Raw genomic sequence first — 16,100 nt, 5'->3', positions numbered from 1 at the left:
TTGGAAAAAGTAGAAGCCCTGTTGCCTTCTCCTCTTGAATCTTTTGAAGAACTCTTGTTATCAGGCTAAATGGTGGAAAAGCATAAAATAAGTAATGTTGCCAAGACATGTGAAAAGCATTGATGGCAAAAGCTTCTGGGTCTGCTCTATGAGAGACATAGGGCGTGATCTGGCAATTGATCCTAGACGCAAATAGATCGATGTTATGGGTAACATTGAGCTTGGTACAAGCCCTTGCAAAGAGAGTTTTCTTTAAGCACCATTCAGTACACCTCCTAAATGTACGCGACTCTTTGTCTGCCTTTACATTTTCACACCCTGGTATACGAGCCATAGTCAGCCATATATCGTGCTTAATGCACCAATCCCATATGTCTTTAGTTAGCTTGTTTAGCTTAGGGGAGTGGCTTGTACCCATCTGGTTAATAGTTGATTCAGTGGTAGTATTATCGACCATGACCTTAACATGTTTGCCATGAGTCAAAGTACTGAATGATTTTAAGGCAAAGAATACAGCTAACATTTCGAGAAAATTGATGTGCTCCTTAGCCTCTTCAACAGTCCAAGACAAGATTATTTACCTGTAAATTATCAAGTGTGTCAGCGGAAATCATTGCTGCTTCTTCCCTTGGTCCTGTTGTCGGAAGAAGGGTTTTTGAAGTGGCTTCGAGTTCCACTGACGGCCTTTGGCTAAAAAAGGCTTGCTTCGCCGATCAAATTTTTGGTAGTTTCGGGAAGGGTGTCCCTTCGAGTTTTTGTGGCGATTCCCAACTGCTGTGGAGCTTACTCTGTTGGATGCTCGTATATTATTCAGCTGGGTTTGCAGGTCGTTTCCAAACAGCTGAGCTGTTACAGGAACATAGGAAGCACACAGACCAGCATAATCTTTGTTCAGATGCAGTTTGAGCGACTCCCTGCGACGGTGGGACAGGTCGATATGTGCGTGCCCTAGGAGAGCGACCGCATCGGTGTTCACTTTGACAAGTTTCTGAATGTCAGAGTCTGACTTCGGCTGCTTCGAATTCTTCATTTCTAGCAGCATCCCAATGGATTTGCACATTGCAGCACCAGCTGTGGCAATCGTTTTCTGGATTGAGCTGGACCTGAGGTCCTGCTGTTTCACTGAGTGGCTCAGTTTATCCCAGATTTCAGGGTGAACCCGCGGTGTTGTGAGAGTCTCACAGTTCGCCGGGCGTAAATACTTCGCCGACTTATCCTTTAGTTTCGAGTCTGGCAATTTCTTAGACCACAGGTTGTTGATAAAGTCCGCCAGTTGTTTCTCAATAGCCGGACCTGAGTCGTCTGCATTGAGAAAATCCTCTGCGATTTCTGACAACAATGGGTCATTGCTGCCATCGTTTTGCTCAAGTGGAGCACGTGGTTTATCCTTGGAAATTCCGTCGGCTTCAGTACCACAAAGGGCCTGCAAGTCTGCATCAGAGTCTTCTCCATCGTGCTCTGAACCATCGGAGGCACTCATTTCGTCTCTGGAACAGTGTTTACGCCGTTTAGGGTCGATTTGTTCGTCTGTGTGGCTGGAGTGAAGACGCTTCAGCGACTGCTGCACGGCGATCATCGAGTCTGCCATTGCTCCGAGGTTTCTGTTCACATTTTGTATCATACTAAACATGGGATCCGGGTGGACATCAGTTGGAGTCTTTTCTTTAGGGTCCGTTTCAACGGTTAAGAGTTCGTCCTCCGCCTCAGTGGAAAGTATTTGATCATGTTCGTCCGCCATAATCCAAGCACTGGAAAAATACACGACCGACCGCTCTGGGATTACGCGCGCAACTGATCGCTCGGGCTACTCGCACATATCTCACGTGAGTCACTAGTGAGTAGGACTGGTGTCGAAATAGAATTTAGGTCCTGCAATAGAAAATCTTCGATCACCATAAGACTTAAGCTTAGATCTCGGGACTTGAAGTAACTTATTCGAACAAGAACGCAAAGAGTAGGAGCTAGTACAAAAGCTGGGCAAATTGGATATATAACTTGGTGAAAGTCCATTGATAGATTCAGATCTGAAACCGTAGAAGAAAATTCGGCTAAATAATTTTTGTATACAATTTGATGATAAGATGCTCTAAAAAGAATAGGGAAAATTATCCTTAAAGGGCTTTTGAAAAGAGAAATAAAGAGACCTGGATTAACTTTTGGACAACTGGGCTCAGAGAATCATTTTATTATGTACATATATGAGTAGAATTATGCTTTTAAAGGAACATGTAAAATACAGGTTAACTAAGCTATCTTGAAAGTAGGCAAAAAGATTGATAATAGTTGGTGTGTTGAATTTAAGGTAGAACAAGGAAAGTGGGTGACAATAACTGTCCTGTGGACAGCAATGATGGCCAGCACCAACCACAAACTTCCTCGACAAGAACAGCTTCAGAAGTCTCTAAAGTCACTTCTCTCAGACGTAATCAAAGTAAGTTTTGTATATTAAAAACTGAAGGGTTGTAACCCACATATACTCAACTGGATAAAATGCCCCCAAGGGAGCCAATATTATACCAACCACAACTTAGTGTTCACGGAACTAGTTCAGCCTTTGATGCCTGTTATAGCCACAAGAACAGGAACTTCATACAGTTACATGAGCAAAAGCATTGTATTAAGGCAGCTTGTGAAATGGTGGATAAATAAACCTATTATAAATGAAATAATTAATTATTGAATTCAAGGTATAAACGAAAAGGTGCATGACCACACCAGTCTTGCGGAGAGCAATAATGGTAAACACCAACCAGAAACCTCCACGAAGACCAGTAAGTTGTGTTTTGGTATTACAATATCAAGTATTGTACATTACATAAACTTGACAACTGGACCAAGTACTTTAGGGGGTCAAGTTTGTGCCACTTTTCACATTAGTGGCCGCAGACTAGTTGCGGCTACTAATGCTGTTAACAGCCAGAAAACCCCGGGATCGGGTTTTTCAAAGCTGAATTAGGATAATGCAGTGTTGGTGTGAAATCAGATTCAGATCTGAAACCTTAAAAGAAAATTCAGTTACATTTTTATATACAATTTGATTAGAGGGTGCCCTAAAAAAAGAATAGGGAAAATTACCCTTAAAGGGCTTTTGAAAAGAGAAATAAAGAGACCTGGATTAACTTTCGGACAACTTGGCCCAGAGGATCATTCTATTATGTACATATATGAGCAGAATTTTAATGAGGATCGAAATGCACCAATAACAGCGTACCAACGTGCTACAATTAGCGACACGTAAACAATCGACCTCATCGCCTGATGATGACTGGCAGTTGTAGTCGAAATGTCGCGATCTACATCAAAAGTGACTCTATCGTGAGAAAAACGAACAAAGTTCATCTCCTATCTTATACCACGGGAAAATCATGCTTTAAAGGGCTTTGAACAGAGAAATAAAGAGACCTAGATTAACCTTGAGCCCTGAGGATCATTTTATTATGCACATATATGAGCAGAATAATGCTTTTAAAGGAATGTGACCAACGCAGCAGCAATAAATTTAAGAGGAGTTTAATTCTTGATGACACGATCGAACTCTTCTATTTATGCGCCATTGCCAGTAGTTTCTAAGTAAAGTATTACGAACGTAATACATAAAAAACGGAACGACTCAGTACAAGATTGGAAATAACAAGAAATACGTATAACACAGGCAATACTAATAACATAAGGAACACGGGACACTGGACGAAAGAACAATTTACTAGACGATTTTGAAATACGGCTGCATAAGAATGACCTTGCGATTACTAATCGAGCTATATTATTATATTATGATCCGCGCGAAATTCAAACTTATATGGATAGCTGCGCGAACTGGGGCTAGGAGGAGGATTTGTTTCTACAAGGAACATGTAAAAAACAGTTTAACTAAGCTATCTTTAAAGGATGCAAAAAGATTGATAATAGTTGGTGTGTTGAATTTTAGGTAGAACAGGGAAAGTGGGTAACAATAACTGTCCTGTGGACAACAATGATGGCCAGCACCAACCACAAACTTCCTCGACAAGAACAGCTTCAGAAGCCTCTAAAGTCACTTCTCCCAGATGTAGTCAAAGTAAGTTTTGTGTACTAAAAACTGAAGGGTTGTAACCCACATATACTCAACTGGATGAAATGCCCCCAAGGGAGCCGATATTATATCGCCCACATTTTAGTGTTCACAGAACTAGTTCAGCCTTTGATGCCTGTTATAGCCACAAGACTAGGAAATTCATTTAGATACATAGGGAAAACCAGCTTGTGAAATGGCGGTTAGATTAATCTATTATAAATTAAAGTACTGATGTGTTGAACTTAAGGTAGAAAAAGGAGAGTGTGTGACGACACCAATCTTGCGGAGAGCAATGATGGTAAACACCAACCAGAAACCTCCACGAAAAAAACAGCTTCAAAAGCTTCACGTAGTAGAGGTCAGTTATTCCTATTGATTACAGTCTTAACAGTTTTTGTGCGCCATTGGAGACCATCAGCAAATCGCACCTTCACGCAAGTAAATTTCACAAACTTTAACTTGCCTTATCGAGATTGTTCATCGATATGTACGAGAACAAGCTGAGTTAAATTATAAAGCCATAAATCATATAACGTGGTTTTATCGAGTAACCAAACTTCCTGTTATGAAACTGACTTCACGTAAGAGGTTTAGTCTTAAAAACCGTTTCGAAAGGCCAGAGAACCCCGTGTTATAATTCAGCCTCGTTTTCATGTCGAACAGTGGTTTGTCTACCAAAACACCCACTCAAAGCAAAACCTAGATACTACAATTTGAGTTTACAAACTACCTAGCGTTAATCGACAAGTTGTATTCTATCAAAATCTTCTCCCAAACCTTTTCTAACTTGTCGGTTGTTCAAAACCTCAATTTTCCAGTCCTGGCTTTAGGACTAGTAGAGTGGTTAGAAAAATATCTCGAAATGTCTTGAATGCGGCGTGCAAATGATCTACAAAATGGGCGTGGCGTAGACCTTTGCGCGCCGCATTTGTGGACATCAAATCAATTAGCGAATGACCTTAACCTCACGGCTCGTGTTTTACATCAGATAAAAAATCGAAATGATTTACAATAGTGCTTGGTTTTAATCAGAACTCTTAATTTTTTCTATTTTGGCCAACGATGCTTAATATAAATACCGAAAAGAAATTTTAAGATAAAAATTCGAATGGTAAAAGGAGAAGATTTATTGTAAGAACTTAAATAAATCATATGGTGTTTCCGGTCGGAAAGCTCCGAAAGATTGCAAAAAAAGTAAAAAAAGATGCCGTTACTCGATACTGCGTTACTCATTTTAGTGGCACACTCATCCTGTGAGAGAAGGAAACCCAGTGTTTGCTTAGGGTTAGGATCAGTGAAGGCCACTGTGGCCTCTCATTTGTTTTTTCTCCGCCTTCTATCGCAACTTTCACGTTGCAATACAGTTCATCAGCACTGTTGCGAAATATAGAAATTACTGCTGATTTCAAAGGAAAAAAAAATTTAACTAATTTTTGTTCTTAGAAAAGCACACGATTTTTCTAGTCCGCTAAATTTTTTAAGTGTTTCAATAACGCTCAGATCCAACCGCTAGTGAGGACACAAGATAATTGAGTCAAATTAATCAATCAATTTCCTGGTACTCGATTTGAATTTTCTCCCAAAATGCGTTAAATATTGGAACCGACTCAAAATGAAGCGGATAAAATTGGAACGAAATCAAAAGTGAAGCGTTTGATTTCTTTAAAAACTGAATGTGGCCAATTTTTGCTTTTTTTGCTATTGTGTTTAAGGGTTAATTCTTGAGTTTCCGATATCTTCTCTCGCAGATTTCGATTCAAAATTGACTTCGTGTTTTCCTGTTACAGATATTGTATTTGGCATTGACTCCTCGTCAGACGTAACCAGGGAGGAGTTTGAGATTCAGATTGAGTTTGTTCAGTCACTAGAAGAGCGTTTAAAAATAAACAGCAGCGCACTGATTGCATATGGAGACAGTGCAAAGACCTTAATTCAGCCCTCAGAATGTTTTTCTGACAAATGTGCAGAACTGCGAAGAACCAAGCCTTTTTCCTCCAGTAAAGGTAGAAGAATGGACGAAGCTCTTACTGAAACAAAAGAACATTTTTCGTCTCAAAATGGAGCCGGTAGTGTAAAACGTTTTGATGAAGACCGAGAGAAGGTGCTAGTCCTTTTGACATATGGCCAGCAAGCAGGAGAAAATGTCGAAATGGAGACGTCAGGTGTTCTTTCTTCTGCTGCTAAGTCGCTTCAAGAGGAAAACGTTAAAATAATCGTCATTGCCGTTGGGGATGGAGTCTGCTTTACAGAACTTGTGAATCTAATTGAACGTCCCCATCACTTGTTCTGGTTTTTATCTATCAGTGACCAGAAACAAGTCGCAGAGACTATTGCAGAGGAAATCGAAAAGACCTCAGGTGAGGAAACTTTCCCTATCAATGAAATACAGTCAAACCTGTATAAAACGGCACCGTGTTAAGCGGGCACCCTGTATTCAGCGGTCGGTTGTCAAAGTCCCTAAATTACTGTCATTTTGATCGCTATTAAGTGTTTGCCTCAGCGGTCGTGATCTGTTTGTATTATCTTCCAACTGTATTGAAGGGTCACTTTAAGAGGAACCACTTAAATAGAATTAAAAATGGATCAATATCAGTAGCTGGGAACAGACCCTTATATAAAACTACCGTACAATTTTAACAGAACACCCCCTTATATAACTCGCCATTGTTACATAGCAACTATTCAGAGGTACAATTAAAAACCCCTGGATGTAAGATACGAATCTAAGACCCCTGGAAGTAACGAAAGCATTCACGATCAATATCGACATCTGCGCGCAGATCCCTAGATGTAAGATTTTACGATCGATATAAACATCAGGACACGGGTTTGACATGGATGTGACATTGTAAGGTCAATATCAACATCTGAGCACACGATACGCACTAGATGTAAACGTTTACGATCAACACGGACCCCTGATCGTAAGATTTTATGATCAATATCAACATCTGGGCATAGACTCGTCATGTAATACATGTTCATTTGAACCCCTGATTGTAAGAACCCCTGATCGTAAGAACCCCTGATTGTAAGAACCCCACAGACCTGTCATGTAAGACACCTTCATTTGAACCCCTGAATATAAGGAACAACGAACAATATAATAACTGGACACAGATGCGTCATGTAAGATACACTGATGTAAACTCCTGATTGTAAGAACCCCTGATTGTAATAACCCCTGATTGTAAGAACCCCAGATTGTAAGAACCACTAAATGTAAGACCCCCTGATTGTAAGACCCCTGATTGTAAGAACCCCTGATTGTAAGACCCCCTGATTGTAAGACCCATGATTGTAAGAACCCCTGAATATGAGACCCCTGAGTGTAAGGAAAATTCACGATCGATGTCAACATCTGCGCGCCGACACCTAGATGTAAAATTCAACGATCGCAATAAACATCTGGGCACGGGTTTAATACGAATATGATCTTGTAAGGTCAATTTTAACATCTGAGCAGAGGATACGCACTGGATGCGAGAATTCACGATCAACACAGACCCCAGCTCAGATCGTAAGATTTTACGACTAATATCAACATCTGGGCATAGACTGGTCATGTAAGACATGTTGATTCGAACCCCTGATTGTAAGAACCCCTGATCGTAAGAACCCCTGGTTGTCAGAACCCCTGATTGTAAGACCCATGATTGTAAGAACCAATGAATTGTAAGACCCCTGATGGTAAGAACCCCTGATTGTAAGAACCCCTGATTGTAAGACCCCTGATTGTAAGAACCCTTGATTTTAAGACCCCTGATTGTAAGAACCCCTGATTGTAAGACCCCTGATTGTAAGAACCCCTTACTGTAATTATAAGACCCCTGACTGTAATTATAAGACCCCTGATATTAAGAACCCCTAAATGTAAGGCACAAATTTGGAACCTCTGATTTTAAAGTGTTGATTTTTCTTTTCCAACACCCTATACTTTATTTCATGCAAATCATTTTGCCATCTCCACCCGCAAATAGCAAAAGCTAGACGAGGCAGGCGGAGAGGAAAGGTTACAGCAGTCATAACAGATAATATAATAATTGTAAAGTAACTAAATAAACTATCTGGATAAATAAGAACTACTGAAAAAAAAAAAAAACAAGCTAAAGTTACAAAATATATAGTCTTACAGAATGATATTACAATCAAATTTACTACTAACAGAACTATCAATTATATACATTGAGTCGAGGATGCAGAATTTGCCATTTTTTGTAGGAGAATGGGCATTTCAACATAATCGTCCTCTGCTTCCATTATCGAGAGCAAAAAGTCATGAAAATTTTTCTTAAAAGCTCCTTTGGAGAGTTGACGAAATTCGTTAGGAATTGCGTTCCAAAGCTTAGCTCCAAACCTGAATCTTGATTTAGATTCAGTCTTGAAGTTTGAACATAATAATTTCCAGACGAAGAAAACCTGGTCTCATGCCTGTGCATTGAATTAGCTTTAGTGAAGAAATCACAGATGTTAGATGGAGCATTCATGCAGGAAACGTCAAACATTATAGAAGATACTTTTTCAGCATATAACATTTGTAGGGGTAGAATTTTCGAGGAAATAAAGAAAGGCACAGCATGGGCTCTAGGTTCAGAAAAGTACATCAAACGAAGGGCTCGTTTTTGAAGCACGAGGATTTTTTTTAAATGGGTTTTGTCAGCTTGACCCCAAGCCGCCAAACCATATGTCAGATAAGGCAAGATCAATGATTGATAAATATTTAAAAGGGTTGTACGTGGGACGAAGTGCCTAAGACGGGCAACATAGATGATTTAAGCATAGAACCCTTCAAGAAAAATATACATTTAGGACTGTCAGTTTCAACACAAATATTTGGAGTGGTTTCAAACTTTCCATGCATTCAAATCCCGTACGGGCCTGAATTTCTTTATCAGGTCCTATTTTCAACTACTCGTTTCAGTAGTGTTCTTAGCTGCGAGGATATCTTAATTTCATCTATTCACCGCAGTGCAAATATATGAAATTCATATATCTAAAATCTTCATAATTCCGACAATTCGAAAGTATGTCACACAAAACAAAAGGGTATTGAAAGTCACATCTAAAAATAACCTTCGTTACACCGATTCTAGTTTTCGATTGGGTTAGCAGCATGAATCCTCTTCGTTTCCTGAGTGGCTTTCGGCCCTCCCCGCGATTGAGTAATAGGTGCCATCTCAGTCACAAACAAAACTTTCTCGTGTAATTAACAATGAAACAAATTGAAACTAGACGCATATTTGCGTTCACTCGGGCTTTCTGTTGGAAAAAAACTTTGTTTTTTGTGCCTGCATTAGTTTGGGTCTACCGTAAATGCTAAGTGCATATTTTGTATGCGTTTTGTGCGTATTATACACGGTCTCTGTGCTGATTTTGCACCTAGATAACTTCTCTTCTTCCGCCATTACACGATACTTATCAGTCAAAACGTCGTGCATGCGTGTTAAAGACTTGACTGCGATTTGCAACTGAACGAAAAAAAAACGAAGTGGGAATTTCAATTCGGGCGTTTCCTTTGGAAAGCCAGAGTAACAAATAATTTTTTAATACTTGTGGTTAAGTTTGTGACCTGATTATCCCTAAAAATTCCGAAGATGCACTTGAATGGTCAACTCAAATTAAATCTTGACGAATTTATTTTGAAAATGTCAGACTATTCCTTATGGTTTACTTGGTTCATTTCGATGGCGTGTTTCATGTGTTTGTGTAAGCAACGCCAAACATCTTTCCCTGATTTATCACGTCTCCCAGCTCATGACCTTAATACGTTGCTTAACTTACAGATATTTTCACCTACACAACGAGGAAGGCGATGTCATTTGTTGATTACGGACCCAAATGGGGCCTTGGAGAGAAAATCAGTGAGAGCCTAGATGTTTTGGAGGGCGCCTTGAATATAGTGTGTCGAACGAAGAAACCGAAGCGAGGAGGTAATGAAAAGAACGTAATTATAGGTAACGCAAGAAGGAGAATCTATGAAGGTTTAAATGACTTTCACGAGTCAGCAATCTTACACAGTAATTTAACGGTTACTATTGCTGTTTTTGGTGTAGAAGGTGTGGGGAAAAGTGCTCTCTTTAACTTCCTTTTGACTCAAGGAGTCCCTCAGAGCGATCCAAATAACCTATTTAGCAGGCTCAGAGACGGACCTTTGCCCTCGGGTAAAGGTGTTAGACAGACACGTTTGCCCGTCTATGTTACAAAAGGAAAACAAATGCGAGTGGTCGTCCACAAAGAAGGAAAAGCTGAAGTATGGTACCCTGACAATGGACAGAGGAATACGCTTTCCATCGTTCAGAGCACTGAGCTGGTAAGGGAATACATCAAGCGCAGTTTTGCAGAGTGGGAACAGGATGAAGCATCTTACATAGAGTTACAAGGCCCATTTACCATCTTGCAAGATTTGGGAGAAAGAAGAACAACGTCTACCGGCCACCTTGAATTGCTGGTTAATGTACAGCTTCTGGATCTGCCAGGGCTCCGCGGCGACGAGAAAGGGGATAAAATCCTTACCTCTGAGCTAAACAAAGCCGATATAATCTTGTTTTTTACCAGTGGCCAACAAGGACGAGGCGTTAAATCGAATGACCTCGCAGATATTTTTCGACAGCATGGACAGTTCGACGCCTCATCTAGGCCAAGACTAGTTAATGTTGTAAAGGCTGAGGAATTTACAGATGTCGAGAGACTGCGCAAGGAGAACGAAAAAGCTCTCCTGGAAGATGCTTGGCCGGTTTTCTTTGGCGATGATGAAAGCAATAAGTGCTACAGGGAAGCCAGGGAGAAACTTCCCCAGCTCGGTGGAGAAGAGCTACTGACGAAGCTTAAAGATGAGAGTAAAGTTCTTGTATTTCATCCCAAAGACGAAGGTTTTTTGGAGCGCTTAAGGGATGTAATCAACAGCCACGTTGAAAACGTAATCATCAAGAAGTCTTTCCACCCATCTCTTAAGAAAATCCATAAGCTCGCGAAGGAGCTCAATAAAGTAATTTCCCAAAGTAGAGCAAAGGCTAAGGAGCCAGAGCAGATAAAGATAGGCCATCGCCCTCCCCTAGAGGTATCATCTGACGACAAAGGGGAAGAAAGCGTTATTGATTTGTTTCTTAGGTCTGAAGAGTTCACCCAGCGGGAAAACCTCGCCGGAGTCTTCAAAGGGTTTTTGTATAAATTTGAAACCATTGAATTTATCAAAAAGCGATTGGAGGTTTCCCTTAAAGATTTCAGTGAGCGCCTTATCACTTTATTTGAGAATAATTACAATTCTAAATCAATATCGATCGCAAGTGGCCTTAAAGAGGTTGTGGACGTGTTCTGCCAAAGCAAAATCGAACTTTTTAGCGCGTATAGATTCAAACCCCTCTACTCCTCGATTGTGAAAAAAAGGACGCCAACAAACGATCAAGAGAAGAAGTGGCGGAACTCAACCGAGGAGATGAGAGAAACCACGCTCAGAGACTATTTAAAAGATCTCATCCACGAAGTCCTTGGTAGATTGCTTAGAGAGCGAGGTAAAGAAGCGGATAGTTCACCTTCAAAGGTAAGTGACTCACTGATGGTTCGTGTGCAAGATCTACTTGCTATTACGTCCCTAGATAACTTAGCAAGCAAACCTGATATTTCAAAGGTTCCCTTGAAAAAAGTGATTGATTTTTCGAGGGAGGCCATTCGTAAGCATAATCCACATTTTGACTTGTCCACCCTTGACTCATATGATCATACCAAAGCTTTTCCTGAAGAAATGAAGATGCGTTCTCAAGACGTGTTAAAGATCGCAACGAAATCTTCTCCCGAACAGATTGTTAAAGACATGGAACACCAACTGTCGTCAGGAAGAGGTGACCTTATTAGGGAACTAGGAAAAAAATTAAAGCTCGAGAAACGTTCTCTAGACCCTCCCAGAACAAACGTAAAGGTGGATGAAGGAAAGTGGCTGTCAGCTCTACTCACTGTGCTTAGTGACCAAGATCATTTTGATGTTTCCCTTGACGATAAGTTTAAATTGGATGAGAAAAGCGAAGCGTCACTTTTGAATTCCGCTAGAAAGCGCCTTTTTGCCTTCCAGAAGTCACGTGTCAAGTGCGAAATAGAGGTAACGGACTCCATTCCTGAAAGAGAAATTCACGTAGAGAAGCATAAAGAATCTCAAAACGTCCTCGCAGCTTCAATGTCCACTTCAACAAGGAAACTGATAGACGATATCTGTACGAGCTTTACAAGTTGCCAGGTCCAACTGGCACCTATATTCATTCCCACAATCCGCCCCGGGCCAGAGCGTTCAAGGACAGGAAATTATTTTCTGGAAGAGAATCCTTGGGATGCGAGCGAGGATGAAACGCCCATAGAAGAAAACTTTGAAGGCAAGCTCAAATTTAACATTTTTCTAGTAGTAGAAAAGCAACATTTGAAAAAAATTAAGTCTACCATGCTTAAAAAGACTCTACCATCGGATAGGGAAATAAATTTAACGCACGTTGTGTTGCCTGGAAATGGACGCGGAATTGGCGTCTCAAGGGCAGTAATCAAAAGTCTTGCTGAATGCCTCAAGTTTGATCTCTACTGGACAATCGATGATGACATAAAGTTCATGTACCAATTCAACGAGGATGACCGCAAATGGCATAAGTGTACGTTTGCCAGAGGACTACTGTTCGGTCAGCGAGTGTTCCACCACTGTCGGCAAACAACCTTTAAACAGCCCTCCCAAGATGCCATGGATGACCTCCGAGATCAAACTCAGGCGCTTTGGCCTGACCGGGCTAAAAAGTCACAAACGTTCAGAGAAGCCCGAAGATTACTTAGTGATGATAATATAAAGAAAGTAAGGGATAGCCCAGGTCTCTTACACTCTCCATTCACTACTGAGAACATATCGAAAGATTGTGAAGGAGGTAACATTGGCAGTGATGAACTCAGCGAAATTGAGAAAAAGTTCGTAGAGAGCTGCAGGAGCCTTTTATTTAGTGAAGAAGTCAACCGCATTGCTGGGGTTTCGATCGCCCACAAAGCTTCACAGAGGTTTGATATCATAGGTGTGCACCCAAGTGCGCATTTCATGCCAAGCAAACAGCGTTACCAAGTCGTTCTTCATAACACATGTGCTTTGAAAGAAGTGAACTATGTCACCGACGACATGATTTTCCATGAAGATGAAAATCAAGTCGGAGACCCAAACTGCCGCAACACTCCTTACTGGGGAATTAGGCATAGTGACAAGTCATTCTGTCGTGCCCTTGAAGTCAAGGGTGTCACAGGATTTCAGGTTATCTGCGTCAACCACGAACACGAAAAAGATTTAATCAACGTTTTCCAAAGGATTGGTCATTCGTATGAAGACTCGAACTCACCCTATGGGAGTGACAATCAAAATTATGCTTGAAGTACTGACTTATCATTACATGACTACGGACGTCTGAGAAACAATAACGAACTCAACTAAGTAGTTTAATATTATCTCCTTGCGGGACATTGTTCCGAATTATCTAAGGTTATTGGCCGAAGAAATTTTGCCATCCTAAACTGAGACAGCGGAGTTCTTCGAAGATCTTTTTTCTGCGTTTCGTTTTGACGCTCCATTCCCCAAATTCAACTTTTTGGCTATGCTTTGTAAAAGGCCAACTGGTTAACCTTCTGCCAAATTTGGATGATTTTTGGCCCTCTGTGTGGTATATAGTCCCTGAAAAGCTCCTGTACACTATTCTTATCCTCGAATGAAGTAAAACAGTAGAAGCTAGCTTGATTCGCGTTCGTTGAACGGATGGTAACGTCGAACTTTATGACTATTGTCGCTCATAGTGTTATAATTGCATGCATCCCGACCAGATTCAAACACAGATTGCAAAAACAATTGTAAAATAATTTCGGGGTCGATCTCGCAGAGGGCTTGACTAATGCTCGATAAATACTGAATGCTTCAAAAACATTCTTAATACTGGCACTTTCATGCGAGGGCCTGTCCCTGAGCCACATATGAAAGGATATTCTAACCGTGGGATACCTTGAGGGGCACCAGATTTTACAGAGCAAATGATACTCACGGGTTGAAAGGAAGTTGAGTGGAGTTTGGTCACCTTGAAATAGAGAGGTCGTCAACAATGTTAATAGTTGAAAAAAAATTCTCGAAAAAGATTACAAAAACAACAGCAGTAACCTCATGTGTAATAAAGTAAAATAGACTTAAGAAGTTAATTTTGCTATATGGTAAGAACGCTGAACGTAATTTTATTTTCAGTATTTTATTTAAATCAAGAGAATATAATCTCTTTTCTAATGAAATATATTTAAGTCGATTAGCTGTCTCACTTTCAAGTTTTAATTTGAACGCAAGAAAAGAACCCCTGGTTCGGTTGTCTGTCCATGAATGTTAGTTCTCAGTTGAAAAGGTCACGTATCGTCTTATTCTTAGCAGAGAGATTCCTACTTAAGTTAGCTGCAGTTCGATTAATAATTTTAGTTTTCATTGGGTTAGAAATTCATTCCTATACTGAGATATTCTCTCACGTTTAGTGTGGGTGTGTTGTAATGTACATGTAAAGCATTTTACAACTTTGGTAATTTTCTTATATCTACTTAGTGTTAAGGTCTAGACCTAGAGTATCGTTCTGGAAGGTTATGAAAGTTTATAACAAAAAAAAGATAAAAAAAAACGATTAACAATGGTAATAAGACTGAATGGAGTCCAATTTGGTCTGTAATCGTAGGAGTGATTAGCAAAATCGGACCACCGCGAAGTGGGAGTCTGATTTGATAATCACGAGTATGATTACAAACAGAATTGGACGACTTTAGGTCCTGTTACCAATTAATCATAACCATTACAATTTCGGGAAAAAAATACATCAAGAACAAGTGTCTTGAGTGGTGACAATGTATAAAGTTGAAAATTCCTCCACTTTGGAAATTCCCAAGTTTTTCTTAGGATAAGTAGTCGTTACTATGGTGCTTGGGATCGATTTTGTGATTGGTGGATTTAGCTGAGTGTGATTAGAATGATTGACTTCTTCAACTGTTCGATTACAACTGTACAAAATAATTAGTACAAAATAAAGCAGTTTGTGCACCAATCACATTTGAGGAAATTGTAATGGTAACGATTATTAGGATGATGCTAATAATAGTTCGACTTATATTTTCTGAGCATGATGAAATCGCCCGTATCTGAGATATATATTGCTTAACGCGTCTCGTTGCAAACTTGCCGCAAATTTACCATGGTGTCCCATCAGAATCCACGTATATGTTTTTCAGTTATTCTGCATAGAACGAGTTTTAATTGAAAAAAAAAAGAAACAAAAAACAACAGAAAAAAAAACATTGCCAGTCCATGCACAAAAGCCAATATCGTTTGCCTTCGAAAAATTTTCTCAAAAAATCGCTAGTGTAGACCACTACCTATCGCCAAACCTAACAGGTTGGTGCTTTTCTGTTCATTTTCATATTACCAAAGGGAGCCCAAGTAGTACTATACGAAAGTCGAAAGTATTTTGATTCTAATTTCTGTTCTGATCAGTGAGACGTATATCTTACTTTTTTACTTTTCCTGTTTTAACTTAGTTATCTTGCTCTTTCAAATGACATCGAAAGCATATGTTAAATGATTGATGAATTTTTACTTACTTCTGATAACTGAGACCTTAAAAGTATTAATTTTTATTGTAGTTTTAACATTTAGGATTAAATAAGTGATTTTCGTAAACACAACTTTGATGTTTTGCTAACAGTTTGATGAAATTTCTATACGTAGACAATACCTCTTTGATATGTTCTAACGTCGGTTGTAAAACGTTTCGTTTACGGAAATAAAAATTAGTTCCAGATTTACTCCATCTACTTGTTATTTTTCGGTAGAGCTGACGTATGAACCAATTGCTTTATAACATTTTCAACCCCATGGAAAATTTTTTTTCCTCGAGGGATTTGTTTGTTGACGTCATGAGCGTGCATAATAGGAATATGAAGCAAGCTCACGCAATTGAATTTGATTAGACAAATTTACAAAACTATGGCTGTGGTCCGAAACTTTGTCATATGATGAAGTGCAAGCATCGAC

General features: G+C 39.8%; 1 protein-coding gene and 1 pseudogene across 3 annotated transcripts in view; one reads left to right on the top strand and one right to left on the bottom strand.

Annotated features, from left to right (window-relative positions):
- Positions 1-15,860, top strand: part of LOC131792499 (uncharacterized) — a 35,380-nt gene extending 19,520 nt beyond the window's left edge. For all 3 annotated transcript variants that reach the window (XM_066171071.1, XM_066171072.1, XM_066171073.1), the window contains 6 exons: positions 2,303-2,431; positions 2,688-2,771; positions 3,929-4,057; positions 4,302-4,412; positions 5,842-6,411; positions 9,838-15,860. In XM_066171071.1, coding sequence (XP_066027168.1) covers positions 2,303-2,431; positions 2,688-2,771; positions 3,929-4,057; positions 4,302-4,412; positions 5,842-6,411; positions 9,838-13,430 — 4,616 coding nt within the window. In that variant the 3' untranslated portion in view covers positions 13,431-15,860. The remainder of the gene's footprint in view (positions 1-2,302; positions 2,432-2,687; positions 2,772-3,928; positions 4,058-4,301; positions 4,413-5,841; positions 6,412-9,837) is intronic.
- On the bottom strand, positions 4-1,467 carry LOC131769200 (uncharacterized; annotated as a pseudogene).
- Positions 15,861-16,100: the final 240 nt, after the last annotated feature.

The sequence above is a fragment of the Pocillopora verrucosa genome, chromosome 8 (assembly GCF_036669915.1).
Source record: "Pocillopora verrucosa isolate sample1 chromosome 8, ASM3666991v2, whole genome shotgun sequence".
NCBI lineage: Eukaryota > Metazoa > Cnidaria > Anthozoa > Scleractinia > Pocilloporidae > Pocillopora > Pocillopora verrucosa.
This window is presented reverse-complemented; position numbering and strand designations above follow the sequence as displayed.